The sequence below is a fragment of the Aedes albopictus genome, chromosome 2 (genome assembly GCF_035046485.1).
Source record: "Aedes albopictus strain Foshan chromosome 2, AalbF5, whole genome shotgun sequence".
In the NCBI taxonomy this organism is placed as follows: domain Eukaryota; kingdom Metazoa; phylum Arthropoda; class Insecta; order Diptera; family Culicidae; genus Aedes; species Aedes albopictus.
In genome coordinates this window covers 318,902,720-318,928,678 of record NC_085137.1, presented here as the reverse complement: position 1 = coordinate 318,928,678, position 25,959 = coordinate 318,902,720, and the positions used below count along the sequence as shown (strand labels likewise).

General features: G+C 40.3%; 1 protein-coding gene across 2 annotated transcripts in view; it reads right to left on the bottom strand.

The window, feature by feature from the left end:
* LOC134288220 (uncharacterized) overlaps positions 1–25,959 on the bottom strand; it is an 837,108-nt gene that overhangs the window by 49,193 nt on the left and 761,956 nt on the right. For both annotated transcript variants that reach the window (XM_062852333.1, XM_062852334.1), the window contains exon 3: positions 11,459–11,719. In XM_062852333.1, the coding sequence (XP_062708317.1) occupies positions 11,459–11,719 (261 nt within the window). The remainder of the gene's footprint in view (positions 1–11,458; positions 11,720–25,959) is intronic.

Genomic DNA, 25,959 nt, shown 5'->3' with positions numbered 1-25,959 from the left:
GAGATGACCAAAATATATTTACAGTAGAAAACTTGTAATGTATTTTGGACACCACCTATTTCAGGCGTTCTAGATGAATGTTAAGATATTGGCTGCCCAATGCTTCTTAATTGAACAGTTTTCATTGCAATAAGGCTTTTAAATTTCTTACAATTATCAATTCAACGGTTCTGAGGTGAATATTGTATGTGACTGTGAAGTGTATGTCGTCTTGCATACCTGTGCATTTGAGGGGTTTTAGTGAAATATTTTACATTTTCGATAATTTTGAAGTAAATTCTTAATTGTTAAGCGTATTTTCAACGTAAGTCATCAGAATAGTGTCTGTTTGATCCAATAATCGATACCCGAGCAGAAGAAAATAACAAGTGAATAACATATCAAGGTATTTATCTTAAATACTACCATACATTGAAGTGCCCTTCATTAGGTTGTAATAAGAGGCAAAATAACAAAAATGAATACCAAAATTTTGTATAAATAACAACTAGAGAATAACTAGTCTTGTTATTTCAATAATGAATGCATACCTAAAATTTCAAGTGCTGTATTTCTTATTCCAAAGTTATTGAATAACAAACTAATAACATTTCTTGTTATTAAATGGTTTATTTGTTCGATGACTTCATGATGTAATAGCAAATTTTGTTCGTCGATTATTGACATTGCTAAACCAACAAATACTACATCAATAGCAAACTCTGCTCAAATACCTCCAACAATAGCAAATTTAGGTATTAGAGCTCATGTTGCTCTTCGCGTGGTATTCAGAAGTATCTACTTTTATTAGCTCTCCGGAGCAAGACATATTTCACAGTGCATGTCCAAATTATATACATGTCCAAATTATATGTTTTACCCTACAATGGATAAACTACCTATGCCCAGGGAGTCGAGAATTTTTTTTTCCGACCGGAACGGGAATCGAACCGCCGTCTCCGGATTGGCGATCCATAGCCTTAACCACCAGGCTAACTGGAGACAAACGTCCTCAAGTATTTTCTTTGAAATGCATAGCTTAGTTTTTATGAGGATAGTTTTTATTATAACCTCTCATTTTCACGCGTTTAAGCCTTTATTACAACATAGATAAAAACTGTACTTTGGAAAAATCCCTTAACTATTCAACATCCCAATCAGCATGATCAGAAAGGCTTTTCCTTTGAAATCGCAATGCTGTCAGTGTTGATTTGATAACCAAACCAAAACCCACCGGAGAAATCAACTAAAAATCACTTCAATTTGCACTAGTGAATAAAGCAGTACGATCCAAAGTGAAAAGCTGTTGATTTGATAATGACTGTTTTGGGTATGAAAGTAAATATAGATGACAGGTGGTAGAAAGTGTTTCGCTTCGAATCGAACCTCTCTGACAGGTGTGAAGTAGTGTAGTGGTAAAACAGATGATCGTAAATCTCAAGGTCCTGGTATCGAATCTGGGTGCGGTTAGCAGCACTTTTTTTTAACTTCTATATTCGAATTCAAAATATTGTCAACAACGAATTGAAGTGAAGTTCAATTAAAATTGAAGAGGCATTGGATGTTCCTTTTAGAATGATATTTAATTGATAACAAACTGATTATACAGTAGTGCGAATTCAAGTTCCAATCCGTTCATATCACAGTGCAGATTTTTTTACCGTGTATCAAGTAAAATTCATAAAATATCATGTAAACTTCCATTAGGGAACGTCCATAAATAACGTCACGCTTTTAGGGGGGAGGGGGGTTTCAGCAAAGTGTGACGACTCATACAAAAATTTCAGAGGTCTCATACAAAAAGTGTGACATAGGGGGGAGGGGGGTTGAAAATTGGGAAATTTTTCCGTGACGTAATTTATGGACGTTCCCTTATACGTCATGTAATTCAGCATGGCTGTATGTGTTTACATGACATATAACACAAATTTACATGATATATCATGTAAACCATCATAAAAGTAAGTTTACATGACTAAGCTGAAGTTTACATGACGTGTAAATCTCATTATTTTTAACTGTGTGAGAAAATTTGCTTTCATTTGAATTTTTCTCAATTTTTTTTTGTTCATATTTCTATGAGCCCTGCCTGTGGAAGAAGTTCCATGAAAATCTGAGACCCTTCGGCCCAAACCCGTACGGTAATAAATAAAATACCCAGCTAAGTTACAGCTATTTTATTCATTTAGGCTTCACGTCACCGATTCCAATTCCCATACTTACACTTTGCACAGCGCCTATATGTATTCTATTCTACTATGGTTGCCTATATGCATCTGTCACTTTTTTACTCTGTCCATGGTAGAATGATGGGCACAGTGATGTTTTTCTTATTCCTGTTCGGGTTTGTCACTGCTACCAGTTTTTAGATCTATTTTGACATTACCCGTATCCTTAGTGTATGTAGTGCATGTCGCATTACTCAATTGCCATTGAGGGGCAATAAAGTATCGATTTTGATACAGTTTTGTTTTATTTTCTTAGAAAACAAAACAAGAGTACTGATATTGGCCATGCAACGGAAACCTAGCATCACCCTTGCTTTACTGCTAAATTCTCCCCAGTAGGAGGTTTAGGACCCGGGTTTTAACATTACAGCAATATCATTCCAATAATGGAACATGTGTTTAGTAATAAGGATTCTAGTATGTTCCTTGCGTACAAGCACTTTCCAGTCTTCGAAGAGTTAGTACATACATGGATCCCTAACCCAATTTGATTTCCTTTGCAATGAGTTTAGCCTCAGATGGTGAGGTTTATAACCATGTTTCTAACTACATATATGCAAAGTAAAGTTGGTAAACTCAGTTTTATTCAAAAACTGGAAGTCGCCAAAACACCAGTAGTAAGGACTAAATACTATAATTCCTTGAATTACCAGAACACATATTGCAAAATTGAAAAATAGGACGACACTAGATTTCGGTTTGGTAGATCGATCACCGCAACGTAACCCAAAAAGGCGATCTACCCACGCTACGGGCTCCGTTAAAGATCGAGCATCTTTTAAACCCCCTCAACCCTCGGCACGGGTCGCCTGACACCTTGGATTGGGGTTACCTGTTTGGTGGACTTTTACCCCCGGAACAGGTGGTCCGTAGTGCTATTCTAAGAGATGTTGATATGTGGCTGGTTGATCCTTTTCCAGTCTGATTGGGGGTACATTATGAGTTGCAGTTCAGCGATGTCTAGAAGGTCAGTGTCAGCCGCTCTCGAGAGGGAACAGCCGACAAAAAATTGCAATTACTGGGGCTAGGATCAAACCCACGACCATACGCTTATGAAGCGAACATCTAAACCATAATGCATACCCCTACAGTTGTACCAGTTGTACAGCATACCCTTCACATCAGATTCTGTAATTACAAGCAAACCTCAAAAGTTGTCGCCCATCATGCCGCTCAGATCATGCTCAAAACGAACCAACCATGTCGGAAAATAATCAACCTCCCCTCTCGCCCTTACAACCGAGGTGTAATGATGGTGTACCGCTTGAACGCCCCCCTCTCACACACGTGTGACGCCTTTTAATGCGATAATTCGATCGTTGATAAATGCGATCATTAAGATTAATAGGTGGAACCACGCACCTTACCGCCTTACAATTCAATCTGAGACGGAGCTGTGCGGCAGGATCTATCGATCGGAGACCGACAACGACACGATCGCATGTCGCCCGACGATCACAGGAAATGCTACGATGATCGAGAAGGCACAGAGAATGTCACCGTCGTCGTCACCGCCGCCGCCGCCGCCGTAAGTTTCGTAATAATGATACCTTTATCCAATCAGTCGCCCTGCCAGCACCACGTGTGGTCCTTTCATCGGTTGCACGAGCTGCGCGCGGTGCTGCACGGGGAAGTGTTCTTTCTCACCTTTAATCGCCGCATCACGCAACAACTCTCGTTGGTTGCGTGGAGGCATAGGAATGCCCGGTTTTTGTTCTGAAGAGTCTTCACGCATCTAAAGTGCCCAATTAGGGCCTATTTATCTCCCGGCCGAGAGTGGACGATCCGTGTGCCCGAATGATCAATAGAGGAAGCAGAATTGGGTCAGTGTGCTGAGCGGCGATGATCGTGGACAACGATATGGGCCCGTTGAAATCGGGAGAATCGAGCTTATTGGTTGATGATCATTTTTTTTTTCTTCTGGCTATTTCTTGCTGTTGGGTCCACGCGTCAGCCTGAGCGCGCATCCATTACCTCGGGATGAGTTCTCGTTTCCTGTGAGTTAGATTGGCAGCGGCGGCGGCGACCACGGTTATCCGTGAGCATCTTGATTGGGGCTTTATTGGGCGATAAATTTTCCTATAATTGGGTTTCATCGTGAATCTTGGCAACAAAGGCGCAACCAATAAGGGTTAGGAAATAATTCACCCGCACAAATGATGGCAAGTTCTGGAGAATTTTTTGATTAGCGTAGAATTTGTCGAAGGCTAACACAGAGGATTGTTGGCGGTCAGCAAGCATCATATATTTGTTTTATAGATTTCTTATACATTAGTAAGGCATCAGAATTTTCTAATTAACCTTTAGGGCCGGATTTTTTTACCGCTGATGTCGCCCTGTCGCAACCTCAATGTTCTCAAACATATATGATTCCTGCGGCCCAAAGGGTTATAATTGATGACGACTTGTCATACCTCTCTCTCTCTCTTGTTGGCGTAACGTCCTCATTGGGACAAAGCCTGCTTCTCAGCTTAGTGTTCTATGAGCACTTCCACAGTTATTAACTGAGAGCTTCCTCTGCCAATGACCATTTTGCATGCGTATATCGTGTGGCAGGCACGAAGATACTCTATGCCCAAGGAAGTCAAGGAAATTTCCTTTACGAAAAGATCCTGGACCGACCGGGAATCGAACCCGTCACCCTCAGCATGGTCATGCTGAATACCCGTGCGTTTACCGCCTCGGCTATATGGGCCTTGTCATACCTGTCATACCTGATAGATGCACAGGATATTAGGGTATTAGGGAGGATCCTATAATAATTCGAAGAGAAAAACAGTAAAATGGCAATTTAAAGTCTTTCTACCAGTCATTATTGTCACTGGTGTAGATAAAGGAGCCCTTAAGGTGGTTATATAACGAAGGCACACCTTGAATTTTCAAAAGCAAGAAATGACTAATCGCATGGTAAAACCAAGTATCCCCGAAATGCAGATTCCATTGGGATCAGCAGTCTCTGTTCAGCAACTCCTATCCCTACCTGCCATGATACCATCCGAAGACTGGGGAAAACCTTAGGTTAGATCGATTCTGTTCTCCAGAAGGAACCGGTCACAACAGCTTCTGTTCCTGATGTTAGTGGTGGGGTCCTCGTGCCAGGGAAGTGCTCTAAGCTCTACTGTGTACAATAGCCCTCCGAAAAGTATGCGGGCCTACTAACCAACAGTTCAAAAGATTTGCGATGGAAAATCAGCAACAGAAATATGAATCGAGATCAACGGCAACGACTCCAGCGAACAAAAAGAACTTGCACTTGGAAACTCGGTACGTAGAACTGCTAACACACTCAATCCTGAATTGTCTGTTCAGCACTTTTTTGACGAAAATAGAACAGCAGAACTATTTCGGTAGCTTCGGTAATCGATTTTACTGAGGCTCAATACACCACCTGTCAAAACCAGGAGCAAAAGGCAAACAATGCAATATAGCTGTATTCAGCTGTTCTATTTTCGTCAAAAAATTACCGAACACGGTATTCCAAATTAAGTGTGAATCTCATAACGTCATTGAAAGCACACGCATACTCGCCGATCTTCTGAAGGATCGACGGTTTGACATCATAGTGCTGCAGGAGGTTGGACAGCATTCAGGATGCGAGAGTTTAAAGATAATCATACCATCTATCAGAGCTGCGGTAACACACGCAAGCAGGGATCCACTTTCATCGTAATTGGCGATATGCAGAGGTACGTGATCTGTTGTTGGACGATCGACGCAAGCATGCGTAGATGGAGGATCAAGGATCGATTCTTCAGCTTCAGCACCTTACCTTACTTAGCGGGCAGACTAATGCCTGAGTGTCCTCTGCTGTACGTAGGAGTCGTCTCTGCGTCGATGCATGGCTGTGCGTCTCCAGACACGCACTCGTAGCAGATCGTCCTTCACTTGATCGATCCATCTTGCTCGCTACGCATCACATCGTCTTGTACCGGTCGGATTCCCCTCGAGAACGATTTTTACCGGGTTGGTATCCAACATCCGCCCACCATACCTTCAGGACTTTCGCAATGTAGACGATGGTTGGTTCTCTTAACAGATGATGAAGCTCGTGATTCATTCACCTTCTCCACGTTTCGTCTTGCATCTGCACTTCGCTGTAGATAGTACGCACATCACTCAACCCAGTGTCAGTTAATCTGCGAATCCGTATTCGTGCATAATCTGACATAGCTGATCTCGATCGATTGTGTCATAAGCCGATTTAAAATCGATGAACGAGTTGTTTGTGGGCACGTTGTATTCGCGACATTTCTGCAACACCTGGCGGATGGCGAACATCTGGTCCGTTGTAGCGCGTTTACCCATGAATCCGGCCTGATATTGCCCCACGAACTCTCTTGCAATAGGTGATAAACGACGGTATAAATTTTGGAGAGTACATTGTAGGCAACGCTCAATAGTGGGATCGCGCAGTAGTTCCTGCAATCCAACTTGTCGCTTTTTTTGTGGATGGGATAAACGACTCTTTCCATCCATTCCCCCAATAATACTTCTTCCTCCCACATCTTGGTAATGACCCAGTATAGTGCTCTCACCAGTGCTTCCTCACCGTATTTTAGAAGCTCGCTTGATAGTTGATCTGCTCCAGCGGCTTTGTTGTTTTTCAACCCGCCATCCTTTTCTTCAAACTCTTGGAGGTCAGGGGTCAGAAGCCTTTCACCCTCTGCACGTACTCCTAGATCTGTTACCATGTCACATTTGATGCCTACAACATCGCCATTAAGGTGCTCATCGTAGTGCTGGCGCCACTTTCCGATCATCTCACGCTCGCTCGTGAGAAAATTCCCGTGATTGGCTCGGCACACGTCTGCTTATGGCACAAAACCTCTGTGAAAGCTGTTCAGCCTCTCGTAGAACTGTCGTGTGTCCTTAGCGCGAAACAGCTCTTCCATCGCTGTCGCCCATGCTGCATTCTTCTAATTTTTCAACTGTTCACATTCGCAGTCGTACTAGTCGTTTTATGTGATTCGGAGTCCAACCAACTCGTGAACAGCAGGGGCCCGAGAATATTCGCACTTCTCCACTCGTGAGCGAACAAAGCGAACAACACACCCGCGTTGCAGCTCTGAGCTATTTGCAGTTTGAAGAAAAATCTACTGAAAAACTGACTGAAAGTTCTGCTTTTCAGGAACAATGAAGTACAAAACATCATTTAATTATGGATAATCATTTGATTTGATAGCACACTCAAATGCACTTTTCGTACCTCCACTACATCTTCATGAATTAAAACTTGTGAGTATTTAGGTTTTCGTTTTGCTTCGTACTCACGAAACAGGCGAAATGAAAAAAAAACGCACACATGCATTGCCTCATTCTTGGAACCGTAAGTAAGCCTTGTGTTAGTTTTCACTTGCGAGTTGCTTCACGATGAGAATATTTCCATCACTGCAGGATATTTCGCCCGGTTACCGGTCTGTACATTACAACTTCAGTCCTGAGCACCCATGCAGGTGCAGAGGGCCGAATTGAAAGACCTTCATTCTGGGTGATTGCCAGTCATCGCCTTGACCTGTGGTCAGGTCAAATATCTGTCGACATGCTTTGTTTCCTTCTTGAGGCTGCACCGCCATGAACACCTGGGCCTTCCTCTACTGCATAGAGTGTGACCGATCCACCTCCACTTTCGTTCCCGAGTTTCTGTCGCTATCGGCTTTTGATCACATCGACGATGGCGCTCCACGATGGACATGCAATTATGAAACCACCATGCACGAATTATATACCGCAGGCATCTATTGATGAATATCTGCAGCCGTTGAGTGTTCTCCACTTATATACACCAAGCTTGATTGGCGTACAACAGCATAGATTTCACGTTCGAGGTGAAAATTCGGATTTCGGTGCGTCGACTAATCTGGTTGTTCTTTCATACATTTCTTAAACTCGCAAAGGATAATCAGCTGGAGAAAAAAGGTTGTGATTTTACACGAGCAGCTATTCTGTGAATAGCAACGGCGACGTAAGACATCGTCGAAAAGAAGAATGTCGTCGGTATATGCGGCTTACTCGCCTTCGTCGGCTAGGGAGTCCGCCCATGCTCTTTTGTCCCGTCTACGCTTCACTTCCTTCTCGAGAGTCGAAATTTACTGACGGGGTACAGCTTTGGCTACTCGTGTTTTCGCTCGCTCTATCGCGGCTTTGGCGTTCCTTCGCTCCTCTATCTTCATCCAGGTGTTATCTGTGATACCCTGCTTTTTCTGGGTGCGTAGCTCATCAAACTAATCTCGCCGGTGGCGATGGATTCATTCTCCAGCTCTTCGACAACCGCAGCGTCTTCCAGTCGGTGTGTGTGGAACTGGCGGCCGATGTTCTGTTCCTGTCGATGGATTCTAGCAATGCGCAGCCGGATCTCGTCGATTAAGAGATGATGGTCGGACGCAATGTCAGCATCGATGGAAAAAGAGCGATCCCCCAATCACAATGTCATTGTCGCTACAAAACTCTGCAAACAGCTTACCATTCTCTCTCATTTCACCGACACCAAGGCGTGCCATGATGTGCCGAGTTGCCGGACCTTTTAAAATCTTATCCACGACAGCTTTACTGTTAAAGTTCTCTTAGTCTTGCAATTCATCAGCATCGGTTTGCTCGAAACATTTGATCATAGTAAGGCTGAATCTGGCTACAATTATCCTCTCATTAATAGGTTCCAATTTCATGAGCGCAGCGTGGGCGTGAGCGCTGAGCAGGACACCAACTCAACGGTGACGAGGAGCGTGTTTACCTCGTAGGCCAGAGTATAGCAGAATTTGACCCGACGCCAATCTGTGTTCCCCAAAATTCGGCCAATATTCTTCGCTCAGTACTAGGATCTCAAGCTTCATACGGAATGCCTCATTGGCTAGTTGTGCCAGTTTAGCCTGCTGGGTTAGAGTTAATACATTCCAAGTTCCAATTCTCGCCCGTTGCTTCGCGCTGCAAGTCGTTGTTGTTGAATCAGTTCGTAATCTTTCATTTTCGGTTTAGGTAACGGTGTTTGGGTTTCGAGAACTGAAAGTTATTGGCCTAAGGTCGCCTATCCCCTGTTATGGGGCTGCCACCTAAGGTATAGCTTCCGGTAGAGAAGCATTTCATACTCAGCCGCTGGACGCCAGAACAGACGCTGTTTGAGCCGCACCTTCATGGTGACCAGACGCTCGGGACGTACCTCCTCCATCTAGCTGAAGTCAAACGGACAGCAGTGCCCAGGCTGCACTACCAGCTTAGCACACAACTCTTAGCTGATGATCTTTGTCATCGCTTGACCCGTAAAAGCATGAGGTAGGAACTTATGAGAATCAGAGCTATGTTCGATGCTCTCCTTATCGACTCACCGTTTTGCACCGTATGACTGTCCGATATGAATAGGAAACTCAGCATATGCGATCATAGGCAATACACTTGTACGCTTGATAATAATTAATTTATAGGCCTCAATTTTGCCGAACGCACATTTTGGTGCATTCATGTCCAAAATCAATTTAAAAAAGAATTTTTAAAATTAAATTTAGCAACTGCTTGTTAGGAGCTGCCCAGTATAAAATTCGATGAAGGGTGATTTAAAAAATCGCTCCCATACCAACTACAAACTAATTTTTAAATTTTCTTCCGGGTATTAAAAATCATGAATATTTGGTTATGCGTAGCTGCATTATGTTTGGCGTGCAGATTTAAAATATAAAGTTATTGGAACACCACTTCTACTGCACACAGTCCATCGCCGCACCGGTATGATACAAGTCTTAACGAAAGAAGTTTATCCCACCTGCAGATGCAGTTCCCCACAGTTCAGAAGAGTTGGAGGAGGTGTGAGATAAGCATACAAGTAAACATGTAAAAAAGCAGCACCACCGGGCCGACAGAGTGCGAGGTCAACCATCTCTGATTAAAGACGGTCTTCTTCCTGTTTCGAAGGGCAAGAAGATGTAGGTACAAATGATGATAATGTCCATCAGCAGCACACAGAAAATAAGAGTGTTGAAGAGCATATCGGATTCATCGCGCTCTGGTGATTGCGTATTCAGCGTGTATATAGTTAAATATGAAGCTCTTCTGTGTATGACACGGACGGAATGGATGGCCGTCGAATGCAGATAAAGAGAAAAGCATTGTCGTACTTGCACTTTTGTATTACATGTGCGGTAAACATAATGATATCAGATGGATGACAGAGATTTATTACGCGGGAAGATGTCGATGAACTTGGGAAACAAATCGACAGCTTTGTTCAGGGTGGAGCTGGAGGTTTCAATGGATGATTGTCCTGTGACGTAAAGTTGGTTCTCAGAAGAACGCAGGATAGGTTGTGCAGACAGTTTGCAATAAAATAATATGTAATTGAAATGGTTATAAAAGTTTAAAAAAGATCATCAAATAACACTAGTTTACAGCATTTTTGAACTCAGTAAGCTGATGATCATTTTTGGTGTAGAATCATGCCCTGCGTTCGAAAACGCGAAGGAAAAAAATTACAGTAGAGCGGAATTTTTTTCGACTTTCCATACAAGGTTGATGATTTGAAATCGAGTTTTGTTCTATTTTTAAGCAAAGTCGCTCACTTCACATATCTCATTCTCTGTAATCAATGCTTCGATTGAGCTGATTTTTTTACTGTAACTCGTCTACATATGATATGTCAAATAAACGTTGCGAAAGAAACTCGCCAATATCTTTAATTTCATCAATCTGACGCAAAACCTGCATTCAGATGATCGAATGGTATTATATTCAGCTCTTAATTTATGAAAAAAGATTTAAAATTGGTTCAACAAAACGCAAGATATTTGAATTTTAGTAAATTCTGTATTTTAAAAAGTTGTAAAACTCGATATTGAGCTATAACTCAAAAACTGTTCTACTTAAAATTTTTTGAAGCACGGTTTCGAAATCAGCGCTAAATTGTGCTTCAAAAATTTTGGATGTTGACAGAAGTCCACGACTTTCGTTTTATTTTGTAAACTAGTGTAATCAGAGATAATAAAGTTGACTACTCTTGCTCTGAAAGGTATCATCGATTTGTCATCGAATCAAAAATCATCGAATTGAATCTTTTACGATTTCACTATTTACGTACGTGCATAGTCTCTTTACAACTTTATTATGAGAGAACCTTCAAAGAAATTATTATCAAGGGTTATTCATAGTAAATAAAAAAATAAAAAAAAATATCAAGTTTCATTCTCACACAAGCATAGTCAAACAGCCCAACAGTCAAACCTTCCCCAAAAGGGACAGCTAGATCGCTCTACAGCAAACTAGAACTCACTCACCTGTCCCTGAAGATAGCTGCTCTTCAGTTCGCCGACGATGGATGCCGCCGGACGCAGGAAACCGGCCTCGAATCGTTCCAGGTCGCCGTGGAAGGTGCACACCAGTAGATCCCGCGCCTGTCGGATCAGCACCGGCCGTGTGTGGTCCGCGTAATCGGGATACAGTGGCCCAAAGTGCAAGTCTATCAACTTCTCAATACCGTTCGATGATAAATTGCTGCTGGCCAGCGGCACTGGCAGTGGCAACAGCAGGGGACGAGCCTGACCGGTTACATGGAATGAAAAAGAGAGAGAAAAAAACGGAACATCACCATCGTGAAATAAAGCAATCATTTATCGGACAAGTTTAAGCTGATGCAAATTTTTGCGTGCTTAAGATCGTAATAATTAACTAGGCTTAGTGTACCAGTTATGGCTATAGTACCTCAAATTCGTCATAGTTGATTTTCAACTTTTAACGATGCAAATCATCAAAAAAAATATGTGAACAATAGATCACGTTCATAAAAGATGATTGCACTCTTTCAAATTTCACATTTTGCTCAAATTATGATAGAAATAAATCATTTTCCTTAAAATTTCGGCTTCCTTACACCCTATTTCGCCATAGTGTACCAGTTATGGCAAATCCCATAAGGAATGCATGTAAATAGTGCGAAGTGGAACCGAAATTAAAAAGTATGTCCATAACTGGTACAGGGTTCCTATCATTGGCACACGCCGTAATAAATAGTAAAAGTGGGTTTGGCTCAGATTTTATATTTTTCCTGTAAAGTATGAAATCAAATCTATCATTTGACATATCGACGACATTCGTCGGTCTTCTTCTTATTTTTGTAGAAGTAGTTTTCCTTAGGTAGTGCGATAACTGGTACAGGCACCCTAGTCATTTGAACAGGTGTTATATTCAGGGGTAAACGCTCACAGTATGTTAGGTCTTTATACGTAAAGTCGGTAAAATTCTTCGCAATTCAAATCAAATCACGTGCTAAAAGTTCTTAAAACTTCTGAATTGAGGTGGATCTAGCTTTGGAATAACCACCAATGGTGCTGAATCTGAATAAGTTTTTTAAATTCTTACAACTGGTGCGTTCTGTATGTAAACAGGAGTGGCATCTAAGCCGAAAAGAGAGATGAGTTTGTGAAATAGGAGTGTTCACGATGCGGCTTCGGAGTCAGTTTGGCTTTCTATTCCGCAGAACCATTACCTATTCTGTGGCTTAGTTGGTTAAAGCACCGGTCTAGCGAATACGGAGTCGTGGGTTTGAATCCCACCAGAACGCGATTTTTTTTTCACAAATTTCATCTCTCAATTTGTCAATTAGCAACATTTTGTGCCTTCTAATTGCAAGTTTTTCCAGCAAAGATGAGTAAGTTACAGAATGATCCACATTCAACGCCTAAAGATAGGCATTTTTTTTTTAAACTTTCCACAACGTTGGTAATCACTGAGAAACTGAACGTAGCGTCAGCAAAGGCCTGCTGATATTACACAATTTGGAGGCTTTGGCAAAAGAAGGAATACAACCTTATGGCCAAGAAGAGAAGCGCCGAAAGCTCGACAATCATGAGGATATGCACCTCGCCGAAGTTGTAAGGGGGAGGGCAAATCGACTTATAGATCGAGCTTCATGACTGAAACTTACCAGAGAAGCAAGGCTCAAAAAGCTTCCGGAAGAGGATAGAAAACCGTCGAAAAGGTAACGGTAACGGTCAGAACTATTTCAGGGATCTAAGCCAACTTTCTGGCCCACCCGGACATTAACCTCCCGGACAACAGAAACTAAGCGGCAAATGAAGCTTGACTAATGGCGATTTCCTTTTCCACGACAAACGTCAAACATACAGAGTGATCATCTGACCATTCGCTACAGCGTTGAATAAGAAGCAAGCCGACTACAGCTGAGGGTCATCGATAGCCATCGTGGGTGGCTGACCTCGCGCCGCTACAAGCCGGTATTTTTCGAAGGTAAATGCCGACTACCTGTCTAACAACGATCTATTGGTAATGCACAGAAATCGGATTCCGCGTATTCTGCCTACTAAAAGCTAGGTGGAGGATGCAAAAAGCACGCACTGATGAGGGTAGAACGGAGCAAAGTGAGGCCTACACGGCGGCTAAGCTGGTTCTGAACAAGAAGATTAAGGTGACTTCCTGTATCACTCCTATTTCAGCACTACTTTTTCGATTCTTATTTCTAACAAACGTCAAGAGCATCAGTAGTGGTGTTGCCTTTTTACATTTGTTCTATTAACAAACAAACAAAAATAGCACCTCTATGTGTCGCTTCCGCCAATGCAATGTAAACATTTCAAGATTAATAAAAATTTAAAAGCAATTCAAGCAGTAGACTACTCTGTTTTGCTAAATAACAATGAAACATGTCTCAATATTACGAAAACATGCTGAATTTTATGTGTAATAAGCTAAAAATGGTGCGTAAGTGGACGTGGTGCGTAAGTGGGGTGATGCCTACAAGGTAGTCATGACCACAACGAAGGGCTCCCCAGAGACGCTGCAGGAGATCCTGAAAACGATGTTTCTGTGCCACGATACATGACAATGAACTCCGTCCCATATAGCCAAATTGCAGCCATTGCAGTAGCGAAGTCGCTAAAAAAAATACTCTAAAGATTCCTACGGTAATTCCTCTAGAGATTTTTGCCAATAATTTTCAAAGAATTCCTCCAGGAATTTCTGCAAGAATATCCATAAGAAATCCCTCCACGTATTCTTCCGGGTAATCCTCTAATGAATTCCTCATCAATTCTTTCATGATTTTTCCAGATCTCCTCTTTGAGTTCTTCAAAGAACTTTGCCCCAAGGATTTGTTGAAAGATTATTTCATATACATGTTGGGATCCCAAGTAAACCACTCCTATGAATCATCATCTCTGATCATAGAACACGAAAACACATTCCAATTCACCAATTATATTTCACCGACCAGATCACGTCGCTTTTGATCTGTCGGAGCTCTCAACTTAATCTACTAATATGAATTCAATTGTACAGTATACAGTCATTCGTTGTATGGATTTCCCGCAAGGTTTAACTTAAATTTAAAATCCAACATACATTTCCTCCCCTGAGAATTTCTTCAGAAAATCCAAAAGCGAGATTCTTCATGACATTCTTAGCAAATTACTTCAGCCTATGCCTGCCTTTTACTAGTGTTGTAGAAGACGGCCTTAACACCACACTACCCTAACCTTCCTGTTAGGGTGTCTGTTGAGCAGATTTTTCCCCCTATGGTTTAGAAGGAAAAAAAAGGCAACCAAGTCCCTCGCTGGGGGAAGTGATCAGCTAAAAAACAATAAGACAGCTGTACAAACCACATGTGCCTAAAATACTAAGCATTCTTTAGAACCAACACCTTACTCTCAGAATCCTCATATTTTTCTGAAAATTCTCTCAGCTTTTCAGGAATTGCATTGAATACCTGCTGCAGTTAGTTATTTTTCTTTCAAAAGTCAACCCGAGATCATAAAATTCTCACAATTTCTCGTTTCAGAATATACATATATTGTTGTTTGTAATCCTAGAAAACATTATTATATTCCTTCAATATTGAACTTTTTCACAGACTTCTCATGGTTAAAAAAATGGCCAGAAATCACAAGCCTACCTTAGTCTAACAAACATTGTGAGTAGACTATAGTTCCGAGAAAATAAGTTTACTTGTTATTTTTGTGACCTTATCATATGCATTTATATCCCCATGCAGGGAAGGAAAATGTCGCGGAATTTTATGCAAAAAATGTCATGACATTTTTCCATTTACACCACTTTTGTACGCCAGTACAAGTATCGCCAGTACATAACACTGATTAGTTATGGATAATCAATGATGTCGCTGATTAATATTTCCGACTGAGTGCAGTGAAGTTAGCAAATAACGAAATGTCATTTTTATAACATTTCCCATCCCTGCCCCCATGTATTCCACTGTATTTGGTAGAGTCCCCTCTAGTCACAAAATAGAAACTGAAGAAAACAACAAATTAACCCAAGTGAGCTTAACCCGTAAGTAGCCAAAGTTGTTTACTCAGTACGCTGCGTTCTGTAGCTGTAGTTTGTCAGTATTCCCACAGCAGACTAAATAACACAGCGTAACAAAAATTATTATTATTATTATTTCTTTATTATAGAGATTTTCAGCCCTAGGCTGGTTCATCTCTTAACAAAAATTAGCTTTTGGTCTATCTCCAGAGCAAACTTATGTGTCTCTGACAGATTTTGGGTCGCTGAATCCGAATCCGGGCTCAGATTTGCTCCAACACGTCACAATTTTGAGCTATACCTCAATTTATAGGGCAAAATATGCGATGTTAGGCTTTTTTGACTGCAAACCATTAAGCATGGAAATATTTTTTTTAAGCAATCAAAAGGTTAATTGGTCAATTATCATCTAAATTAAAGACTCATGCAAAATATTTCGATTTGATTAGGTAAAATGAAATATTTTGCATGAGTCGTTAATTTAAATGTTAATTGACCAATTAACCATTTGATTGCTTAAAAAATATTTCCATGCTTAATGGTTTGCAGTCAAAAAAGCCAAAAATCGCATATTTTGCCCTATAAATTGAGGTATAGCTCAAAATTGTGACGTGTTGGAGCAAATCTGAGCCCGGATTCGCATTCAGCGGCCCAAAACCCTTCGGAGACACATAAGTTTGCTCTTGAGACCAAAAAAGTGTTGCGCTGTGTAATTCAACAAAAATAAAACTTCTCAACTTAATTGATGTCCTGCCGCTCCAATTTTAATGGGCAATCAACCGATCCATCTCCTCCTGCTAATCGTAATTGCCACTTTCATTCTGGAGCATCGGCTTGAGTATAATTGATCGGGAGTACATTATTTCACGATTCAATAATATTGACTTTAAAGACAAACTGCATTTTACGATCGGTTGCGATGATCATGAAACGATTTCGCCAACCAACCTGTCTACGACTGACTCAAAGCTGATGTGTTGTAGTCTCATCTTGACCAGGGCGACAACGAGCGAACCTCCATTCGATTCGTGGAACAAAGAAGGTAATAAAACCCTGGAAATCTCTCACAAATCCCACTGGCAAAACGTTCATCGGTTAGAACGCGATTACTGGACGCGACAGGCCGTCCAGTCATTTGTTTTGCGGTTCCGAGCTGTCGGTCGAGTCGGGACCACCAACGTCGTCGTTGATCGGTCTGCGGTTCTGACGGTCAGTCCGTATAGGTAGAACCCGACCGCAACCACTCGAACCATGGGCGGACGGCAGTAAATTCCGGTGTCTAGAGGCGCATGAAGGCAATAACCAATGCTTGACACGTGACACGATATTGGTTTCAATTGCAGTTTGCTTTTATTTCTTATCTAACGCGAGAAACGCTATGTTCTAGAGGCGTGAAGAAAACGGTTCTAAACGAAGTGCAGACCTGTATGGGGGTCTGCAAATTTATGGGTGGCTTTTGTTCTGGGTTCGTTATGGTCTATTATAATGGGGGGAGGAAGGCCATTGTACTCGGTAGGATCGAGGCTGGAATGTCTGTATGATCGCCGCCGAAGTAAATGGGGTGAGTTGAGGTCTTGAAAGTACTAAATATTCGGATACGAATTCCAACTGACTATTAAAAAACGAAGAATTCCCTGTTGCATTAATAACATCGCCATTAAGCTTACATGCTCAGCATCCATCGTAACATGCAATAATGTGCAATCAAAAAATTTTGGTTAAATTTTCGAACACATATTCACGTGTTCTTCCCATTTTTTCGACCACCAACAGTAATTTACGTTTTAATGTAAGAAAATTGAATTAAAATTTATCACCCATTCTCATAAACCTATTACCCTTGAGTCGGACACAATTCCTGGGAGCGTCGTACCAATGTGACACTCGACAAACCCACTCTCGCAAGGGCACCACTTCTTGTCACTCGGTATGTTCACACACAACGTTTCTTCTGTCTTCGGCCAACATGTTCTTGCCGAGGCCCGCGCGCGATTATTGAAAATTATGATTGATGTACGAGCTTATGGGTGATCGTAAACATGTTACACGAAAATTGCCTTTCGCCAACAGTCGGAGCGTGGACAACGTCGACAACAGAGCATCGCGCATCGTCACCAGCGACGACGACATCAGCAACAGCCTCGCGGCGGAACGATGCCGACGACAATAGCTCGAGATCCAATATTTATTGACCGGAAAAATATCTGCCGGCACTTTCGGCAAAATTTCTATGCGCAGTATTGATTGTAAAAGTTCCGTCGTTATGCTTGTGGCAATGTTCCGCTGCTTGGCATAATGTTGCGATGATGATTCACACGGAAATTTGCGAAATTTTGGAGTGCGACGAACACGGAACTGCAAATTAATCCACATTTAGATTCATTTGAACTCAAAGTGTATTGTAGAACAACCAATATTAGGGGTTTGGTAATGGACCGTGCGCTTACAGTGAACCTTCTGAAGAAAACCCCAAATAGAAATGCCCAAATCAGCTGATCCCTGGGGGTCCAGTATAGGTAACGTTGAACAATCTTACCATATTAAAGTATTGACAATTCAAACGAAATCAAGTCAACAGAAATTCGACCTGGTCACAGGTCAAGGCGATGCAAATTCGGGCAAAAAAACGGACGCAATTCAGTTCCAGTCTCTAAGCAATCGACAGATACCCATTCCTAAGCAAAAAACTCCGGGGAATCGAATGGTGCCAACCCCTTTCCAGAAAAACGTCGCCAAGTGTCTCATTTTGGCCATTTTCCCCTAAATTTGTCAAAAATACTTGAACATATCAAACTTAAATCCAAAAAAGGTGGGCGAAAACCTTAATATTTCAAAATACTTCATGTTCCAATGACAGGCAACTTGGTTTAGCAAATATTTTTCATTTTTGATCGCAATAAGTGTCTCATTTTGTCCAATATCCCCTATAAAATGAGAATATTTGAGAAGTTCGGATGATTTTCAATGAAAACCATGTAAAATCGTTCAAAAGTCATGCTACTGCATGGAGAAACGCCAAACGGGTCGTGTCTCGTCAATCACAATCAGAGATGGTGTTCCATTTTGTCCAGTATCCCCTATAAATAAAGAATATTTGAGAATTTCAGATGAATTACAATAGAAAATCATGCAAAGTCGTTCAAAAGTCGTGAAACTTAATGGAGAAACCCCAAACAGATCGTCTCTTGTCCATCACATTCAGAGATGATGTCCCATTTTGTACAATATCCCCTATAAATAAAGAATATTTGAGAACTTCAGATGAATTACAATACAAAACCATGCAAAGTCGTTCAAAAGTCGTGATACTGAATGGAGAAACCCCAAACAGATCGTCTCTTGTCCATCACATTCAATGATGTTGTCTCATTTTATCTAATATCCCTTAATAAATTAAGAATATTTGAGTATTTCAGATGCATTTCATCAAAAAACCGTGCAAAGTCGTTCAAAAGTCGTGCTACTTAATGGTAAAACCTCAAACAGATCATCTCTTGTTTATTATATTCAGAAATGATGTCTCATTCTGTTCTTCTTCCCCTACAAATTAAAAAATACATAAAAATATTCAAAGACAAAAATATCAGATTTTTGAACGACTTTGTATGGTTTTTATTGAAAATCATCTGACATTCTTAAATATTCTTATTTTATAGGGGATGTTGGACATAATGAGACAACATCATTGAATGCGATGGACAAGAGATGATTTGTTTAGAGTTTCTCCATTCAGTATCACGTTCAAAAGTCGGCTTTGCATGGTTTTTTGTTGAAAATTATTCGAAATTCTCAAATATTTATAGGGGATATTGGACAAAATGGCACATCAGCTCTGAATGTGATGGACAAGACACAACCCGTTTGGCGTTTCTCCATGCAGTAGCATGATTTTTAACGACTTTGCATGGTTTTTTGTTCAAATTCATCCGAAATTCTCAAATATTCTCATTTTATAGGGGATAATTGACAAAATGAGACACTTATTGTGATCAAAAGTGAAAAACATTTACTAAACCAAGTTGTCTAAAATTGCTACATGAGTTTTTTTGAAATATTCAGGGTTCCTCCCAACTTCTTTGGATTTAAGTTTGATATAGTCAAATAATTTTGACAAATTTAGGGGGAAATGGCCAAAATGAGACACTTGGCGATGGTTTTCAGGAAAGGGGTTGGCACCATTCGATTCTCCAGATTTTTTTGCTTAGGAATGGGTATCTGTCGTTTGCTTAGTGGCCGGAACTGAATTGCGTCCGTTTTTTTGCTCGAATTTGTACACTGTGGCGATGGCTGGCAATTGCCCAGGATCGAAATCTTTCAATTCGGCCCTCTGCACCACCGTGGGTGTTCAGGACTGAAAGTAAGTACCGTAATCCGGGGTAACATTGATCAGAATTTTCGATCTTTCTTGAATAATTCTCTTGTTAAAGCAAAAGTTACATGTTTTATATTTTTAAAAGAAGTACTGGCCCTCTGAGTTTTTGTTAAGCTATTCCAAAACAGTACTCTAAAACTTTAAAACATGTTTAAATAGGTTTTTAAATCTAATTTTTGATTGTGTTGATTTGGGGTAACATTGATCATGTCAGTGATCAATGTTCATTTGTGTTGAAAATACCCTTACTTACTAAATTCGGGGTCGCTGATTTCTAATATGTTGTCCAAATTCCTACAAATAATGTACTTTTTAAGTTATTTTAGGATTAAAATCCTCTAAACCACGAATAACGCCTAAAGGTAGGCAATGGTTTAAGGAATTGATAGCCGACTTTTAATAAATCGTATATTTTATTTTTTTTTTTTTTTACTTAATCATTTATTTAAGGCTCATGCGCCAACAGGCATAACGGAGCCGAATCCAGTTAAAACTATTTACAATTTCATGTTTTTGTCTTATAAACTATGTTAGTTTTGGGAAACCGAAAAACTCGCGGTTTGGTCGAGGTTAGGGGGAACAACAATATTTGAGGAAAGGATAGGGTGATGGGGCTTTTCATTGACACGTGGCAGCTTGGTGTGGCGTATTGCTGCTGGTCAAACGTTGAGTGGACATACAACCTGTAACGATACATACAGACGATTTTCGAAGGGACACGAGGTGGACAAGTGGAGCAACAAGACTGGGATATCAAATAAAGACACGAGGTGGACGAGTGGAACAACAAGACGGGGATATCAGACGAAGACTTCAGCTTGCTTCAAGAAGTCGTACACAAGCTTCATATACTCAAGATCAAGTTTACCCAACACATCTCTAATGTCTTCCTTTTCTGGTTTCCCTCGGGCCCTGAGGGATGCACATAAATCGGATCTGGCAATACCGTATTCGGGACATTCCCACACAACATGGTTGATATCTTGATAGCCTGCACCACAGCTACAACGATTGCTATCTGTGAGCCCTATTCGATAGAAATGCGAGCCCAGAGAGTAGTGATTGGACATAAGTCGACACATTATCTTGATAAAATCTCGACCCATATCCAACCCCTTGAACCACGCCGTCTTCGATACCTGTGGAAGAATTGAGTGTAACCACCTGCCCAACTCTCCTGCATCCCATTTTTGTTGCCAACTAACCAAGGCATGCTGACGAGCAATCGAAAAAAATTCATTGAAAGCGATATGACGGTCATAAATATCGCCTTCCATAGCGCCCACTTTGGCAAGCAAGGGGAATGACACATCCTTTTCTAACCGGAATATCCGCATTTATCCATTTCTAACCGTCGCTAACCGTTGCTAAGCGAGCTGCTAAGTGAGCAGAAGTTATACGCGGTTAGCGACGGTTAGAAACGGATAAGTGCGGATATTCCGGTTAGAAAAGGATATGTCATTCCCCTTGTTGGCAAGTGAGTCCGCTTTCTCATTGCCCGGGATCGAGCAATGTGAAGGGACCCAAACCAAAGTGATGTTATATGCTTGATGCGATAAAGCACTCAGAATTGATCGAATTTCGCTCAGGAAATACGGGGAGTGCTTCACCGGCCTCATTGAGCGAATAGCCTCAATTGAGCTGAGACTATCCGTAAAAATGAAATATTGATCAGAGGGAAGAGAGGCAATTCGCTCTAATGCGTAGTGTATAGCCGCCAATTCTGCGATGTATACTGAGCAAGGACTTTGAAGTTTATGGGCGGCGCTATGAAGCTCATTAAATACACCAAATCCAGTGGAATCATTTGTTTTTGACCCGTCACTGAAAAACCTTCTGTCGCAACTGACTTGGCCAAACTTGTTTGCAAACATTTTAGGGATGTGCTCCGATCGGAGCGGATCTGGAATTCCACGGATTTCTTGCAACATGGACAGATCAAAAACTATAGTGGAATTGGAGAAGTCTGGGAAGCAATCACGGTTGAGAACATTCGAAGAAGGATGAACCTCCAGAGTCATGTACGAGTAGTACACTGTCATAAACTTTATTTGATGAATTCGTTCGATCAGCTTCTCAAAGTTATCAATTACCAATGGATTCAGCACCTCACAGCGGATGAGGAACCTTAACGACAGTTCCACGAAACGATCTGATAAAGGGATTACTGCTGCTAGTACCTCCAAACTCATTGTGTGCGTCGAGTTCATGCAGCCTAACGCGATCCGAAGACAGCGATACTGGATACGCTCTAGCTTCAGTATGTGTGTTTTCGCGGCGGACTGAAAGCAAAAGCTACCGTATTCGAGAACCGACAGTATCGTTGTACGATAAAGCTTTATCAGATCTTCCGGGTGGGCTCCCCACCATGTTCCGGTAAGTGTACGCATGAAGTTGATTCGTTGTTGGCACTTCTGATACAGATAATTAATGTGCTTTCCCCAGGTGCCTTTAGAGTCGAACCAGACCCCCAGATACATATGTGAAAGACTTTGAGTGAGTTCCCTACCCAAAGTCGTATATTTTACTGAAAAATAGCATTTTCATAAAAGTTTCGTTTATTAAATCCAACTCTAGGATATCATATTGAAGTAATACAGTGATTTCGAACCTCATATTATATCTAGTATTCACGCCAAGCATGAATGTTGGACAGTGTATCTCATTGCGTTACGAAACACAGTTAAGGAAAAATCGATTTAATTCCATGTTTATGAAATTCAATTTTCATAAATTGCATGTCATTTAATAGCTAAATGATAGCAGATTACGATATACTATTCCATAGTAGAAACTGATTCAATGTAAAATGCTTGTTTGAACATTTCATGAGGTGGGTCAAGCCGATCAATGTTACCCCGCTGATCAATGATACCCCGGATTACGGTATTAACGATTTCATGAATTTCTAGACTCTAGTGTAGTTTTGTTTTTGTGAGATACAATTTGCACACTCACTAATATTAGTAGGCGTATGCATCAAAATGTTTAATATTTTACTAAAACCAGGGAGACAAACTCACATAATATCTAGCATCTAGCCAAGCCTAATATGACCTTCACCGAACTAGGTTTTTTTTGCTGGTTTTTCTTTTGTAAGTAAACGTAACACGATGAAATTGAATATAATAACACTTTTTTCTAAGTCTCCAGTAAGCCTCATAGATAAAGCTTTGATTCCCGATCCGGTCGGAAACTTTTATCGAGTTCTCTGGGCGTGGGCATAGTGTATCATTGTACTTGTCTTACAATTTACAAATTCATACAATGGCAGGCAAAGAAAGCTCTTAAATTAATAGCTCTGGAAGTACTTAAAGAACACTAAAATGAAGAGAGGCAAGCCTATTCACAGTGGCAACATCAAGCCATAAAAAATGTTAGATTCTGAATGTATAATTCAATCTTTCAGCAATCATGCTGTAGTATTTTTTATAATACGTTGAAAAAAGCTAGCTTGTTCTACACAAATCAGCATGGTGCTGGTAGCCGTGGCTAATTTGTAGAAGATTAGGGATTTTTTTTTCGTGCATTATTTCTTCAGACGCTTAGGCTCAGTGTACCAGTTATGGATATAGTACCTCTAATTCGCCATAGTTGATTTTCAACCTTTAAAGATACAAATCAACAAGAAAAAAATCGTGAACAACAGATCACGAACACAAAAGATGATTGCAATCATTCAAACTTTACAATTTGCTCAAATTATGGTAGAAATAAATCATTTTCCTTAACTTTTCGGCTTCCTTGCACCCTATTTCGCCATAGTGTACCAGTTATGGCAACTCCCATAAGGAATGCATGTAAATAGTGCGAAGTGGAACCCAAATTAACAAATGTGTCCATAACTGGTACAGGGTTCCTATCATTGGCACACGCTGTAATAAATACTAAAAGTAATTTTGGCTCCGTTTCTATATTTTTCCTGTAAAGTATTAAAACAAATCAATCATTTGACTTATTGTTTACATTCGTCGGTCTTCTTCTTATTTTTGTAGAAATAGTTTTTCTTAGGTGGTGCGATAACTGGTACAGGCACCCTATATATATATATATTTTTTTTGTTAATATCTACAAAACCTTCATTAAAAATCATAGTTGAACGCTTTCGGAAATTACGAACTCTTTTTAGCACTAATTAAGAATTTTCTTCGTGATTTTTTCAACATTTTCTCCAGTAGCACATAATGGAAACCCATCCGAAATTTGTATGGAAATAAATATCTACATAATGTCATTCATGATTAACTGGAGCTCGTATGGCAATTGAGGGGCCCAGATGCAAAGAGGCGTAAGTGACCATTTTGTCGATTTTGAGTTGAGCATTTTCAAGCATTTAGTAACTTCTATAGGTTATTTTTACGACGATTAGAAAAATTACAAGAAATCGGAGAAAATTCAGTCAAAATTGATGCTCCATACATTTTTATGGGATGAAAAAATGATGAAAACTGTTGCTTCTAACCCCCTCAATCAATTATCCAGTTTTGGAGCTCTATTCCTCTAAGAATAAACGTTCAGTTGTATTGTTCCAAGTACATCCTTGATGGAATTTCCCTAAAGACAGTTTTATATACTCATATACTGCATATACTCATCTCAGAGCTTTATCTTATAGAAATGAAATTTTGTTTAAGGTATTCTCGTAAAGCCTTGAAACTACCACTAGAGGAATCGAGGGTTTATAAGATATCCTGCAGGGAATTCCTAGAGAAATTCCTGGTGCATTTCCTAAAGAAATTCCGGGAGAAAACCTTAGGAGAATTCCGAAAGAGTCTTCTCTGGGTGAATTCTAGATGGATTTGCTGGAGAAATATCTAAAAGCGCTTCTAGCATGTCAGTACCGTAAACCAGGGTCAAATTGATCAGTGGGGTGAAATTCACTATTAGGGTACTATATTGTAATTCCATACTAGGAACTTCGAAGCGTCGTAACGGTCTCATCTAATTCATAGATGTCTAGAAATGAACGTAAAATTTCATTTATTTTTTTTTTTGAAAATTATAAGTTTCGCCTTTTTTAGAAATTTTCAATGTGTATCTCACTTAGCTGAAATCAAAGCTACTAAACAATCAATTGCCACTAGGACTTCCCGTAAACTTCTTATTTTATTATTTTTGTGGAGTCGTGGTAGGGAAGTTATGTAGCTATTCTGGACATGAATGAGTTGAAAAAAAAATGTTTTTTTTTATGAAATAGTTAATCACTTTATTCAATGGAAATTGCCCACCTTTAGGCGTTTTGAGGGATATCTCAAAATTTAATTTTGCATTTTTTTGTGCCTAATTCACTAGTTGTAAGAATTTTAACGAGTTATTCGAGTTAAGAAAAGCAAAATTAAGAGGAGAATTGCAATTTTCCTTTCTAACCGATGCTTAATTGTATGCTGATCTATTTCGTCCCAAAGTAGCATTTTGATTTTTTTTTTATTTATGGAGTTTTTTAACTTAAAGTTTAAATGTGTTGAACAAAATTCTGTCACATAGTTTCATGGAGATCCACTGGGTACTGATTTTATAGAAATTGTTTTGGCAATATTTGAATCGCCACTAATGTTATCTGCAAATGTAGTTTTAAAGTGATCAATTTGACCCCGTATTACAGTACTCATATGTTTAAAGTATGCCGAAGGAACTTATCCGCAACCAAAATCTGCATTGCCATGACTCTTCTGTGAGATGTGTGTTGCTATAAATAATCCCCGGATGACTTATTGTAAGAAATCCTGATATAAACCCTGAGTAAACTGCTGAAGAAACATGAAGAAATTCCAAGTGAAATTTCTGGAGAAATCCCTTCATGAAATTCGGAAGGAGATACCTGGTGAAATACTGAGGAAATCCTTGGATAAAACCTTAAACAATCCTTGGAGTAAATCCTTGAGGTATTCCCGGGACAATTTAAGGATTAATTCCTGGAGGAATATCTGGAGGAATTCCTAGAAAAAAACCTGGAAGAATTTCTGGAGGAATGCCTGGATAAATTCCTGGAAGGATTTCTGAGAGAATCCCTAGAGAATTTCTTGGAAAAAAAATTCTGGAGCATGTGCTGGAAATTCCTGAAAAATTCTTGAGGTAATTCCTGGAGGGATTCTTGGAAAAAAAAAATCCTGGAGGAGTCCCAGGAGA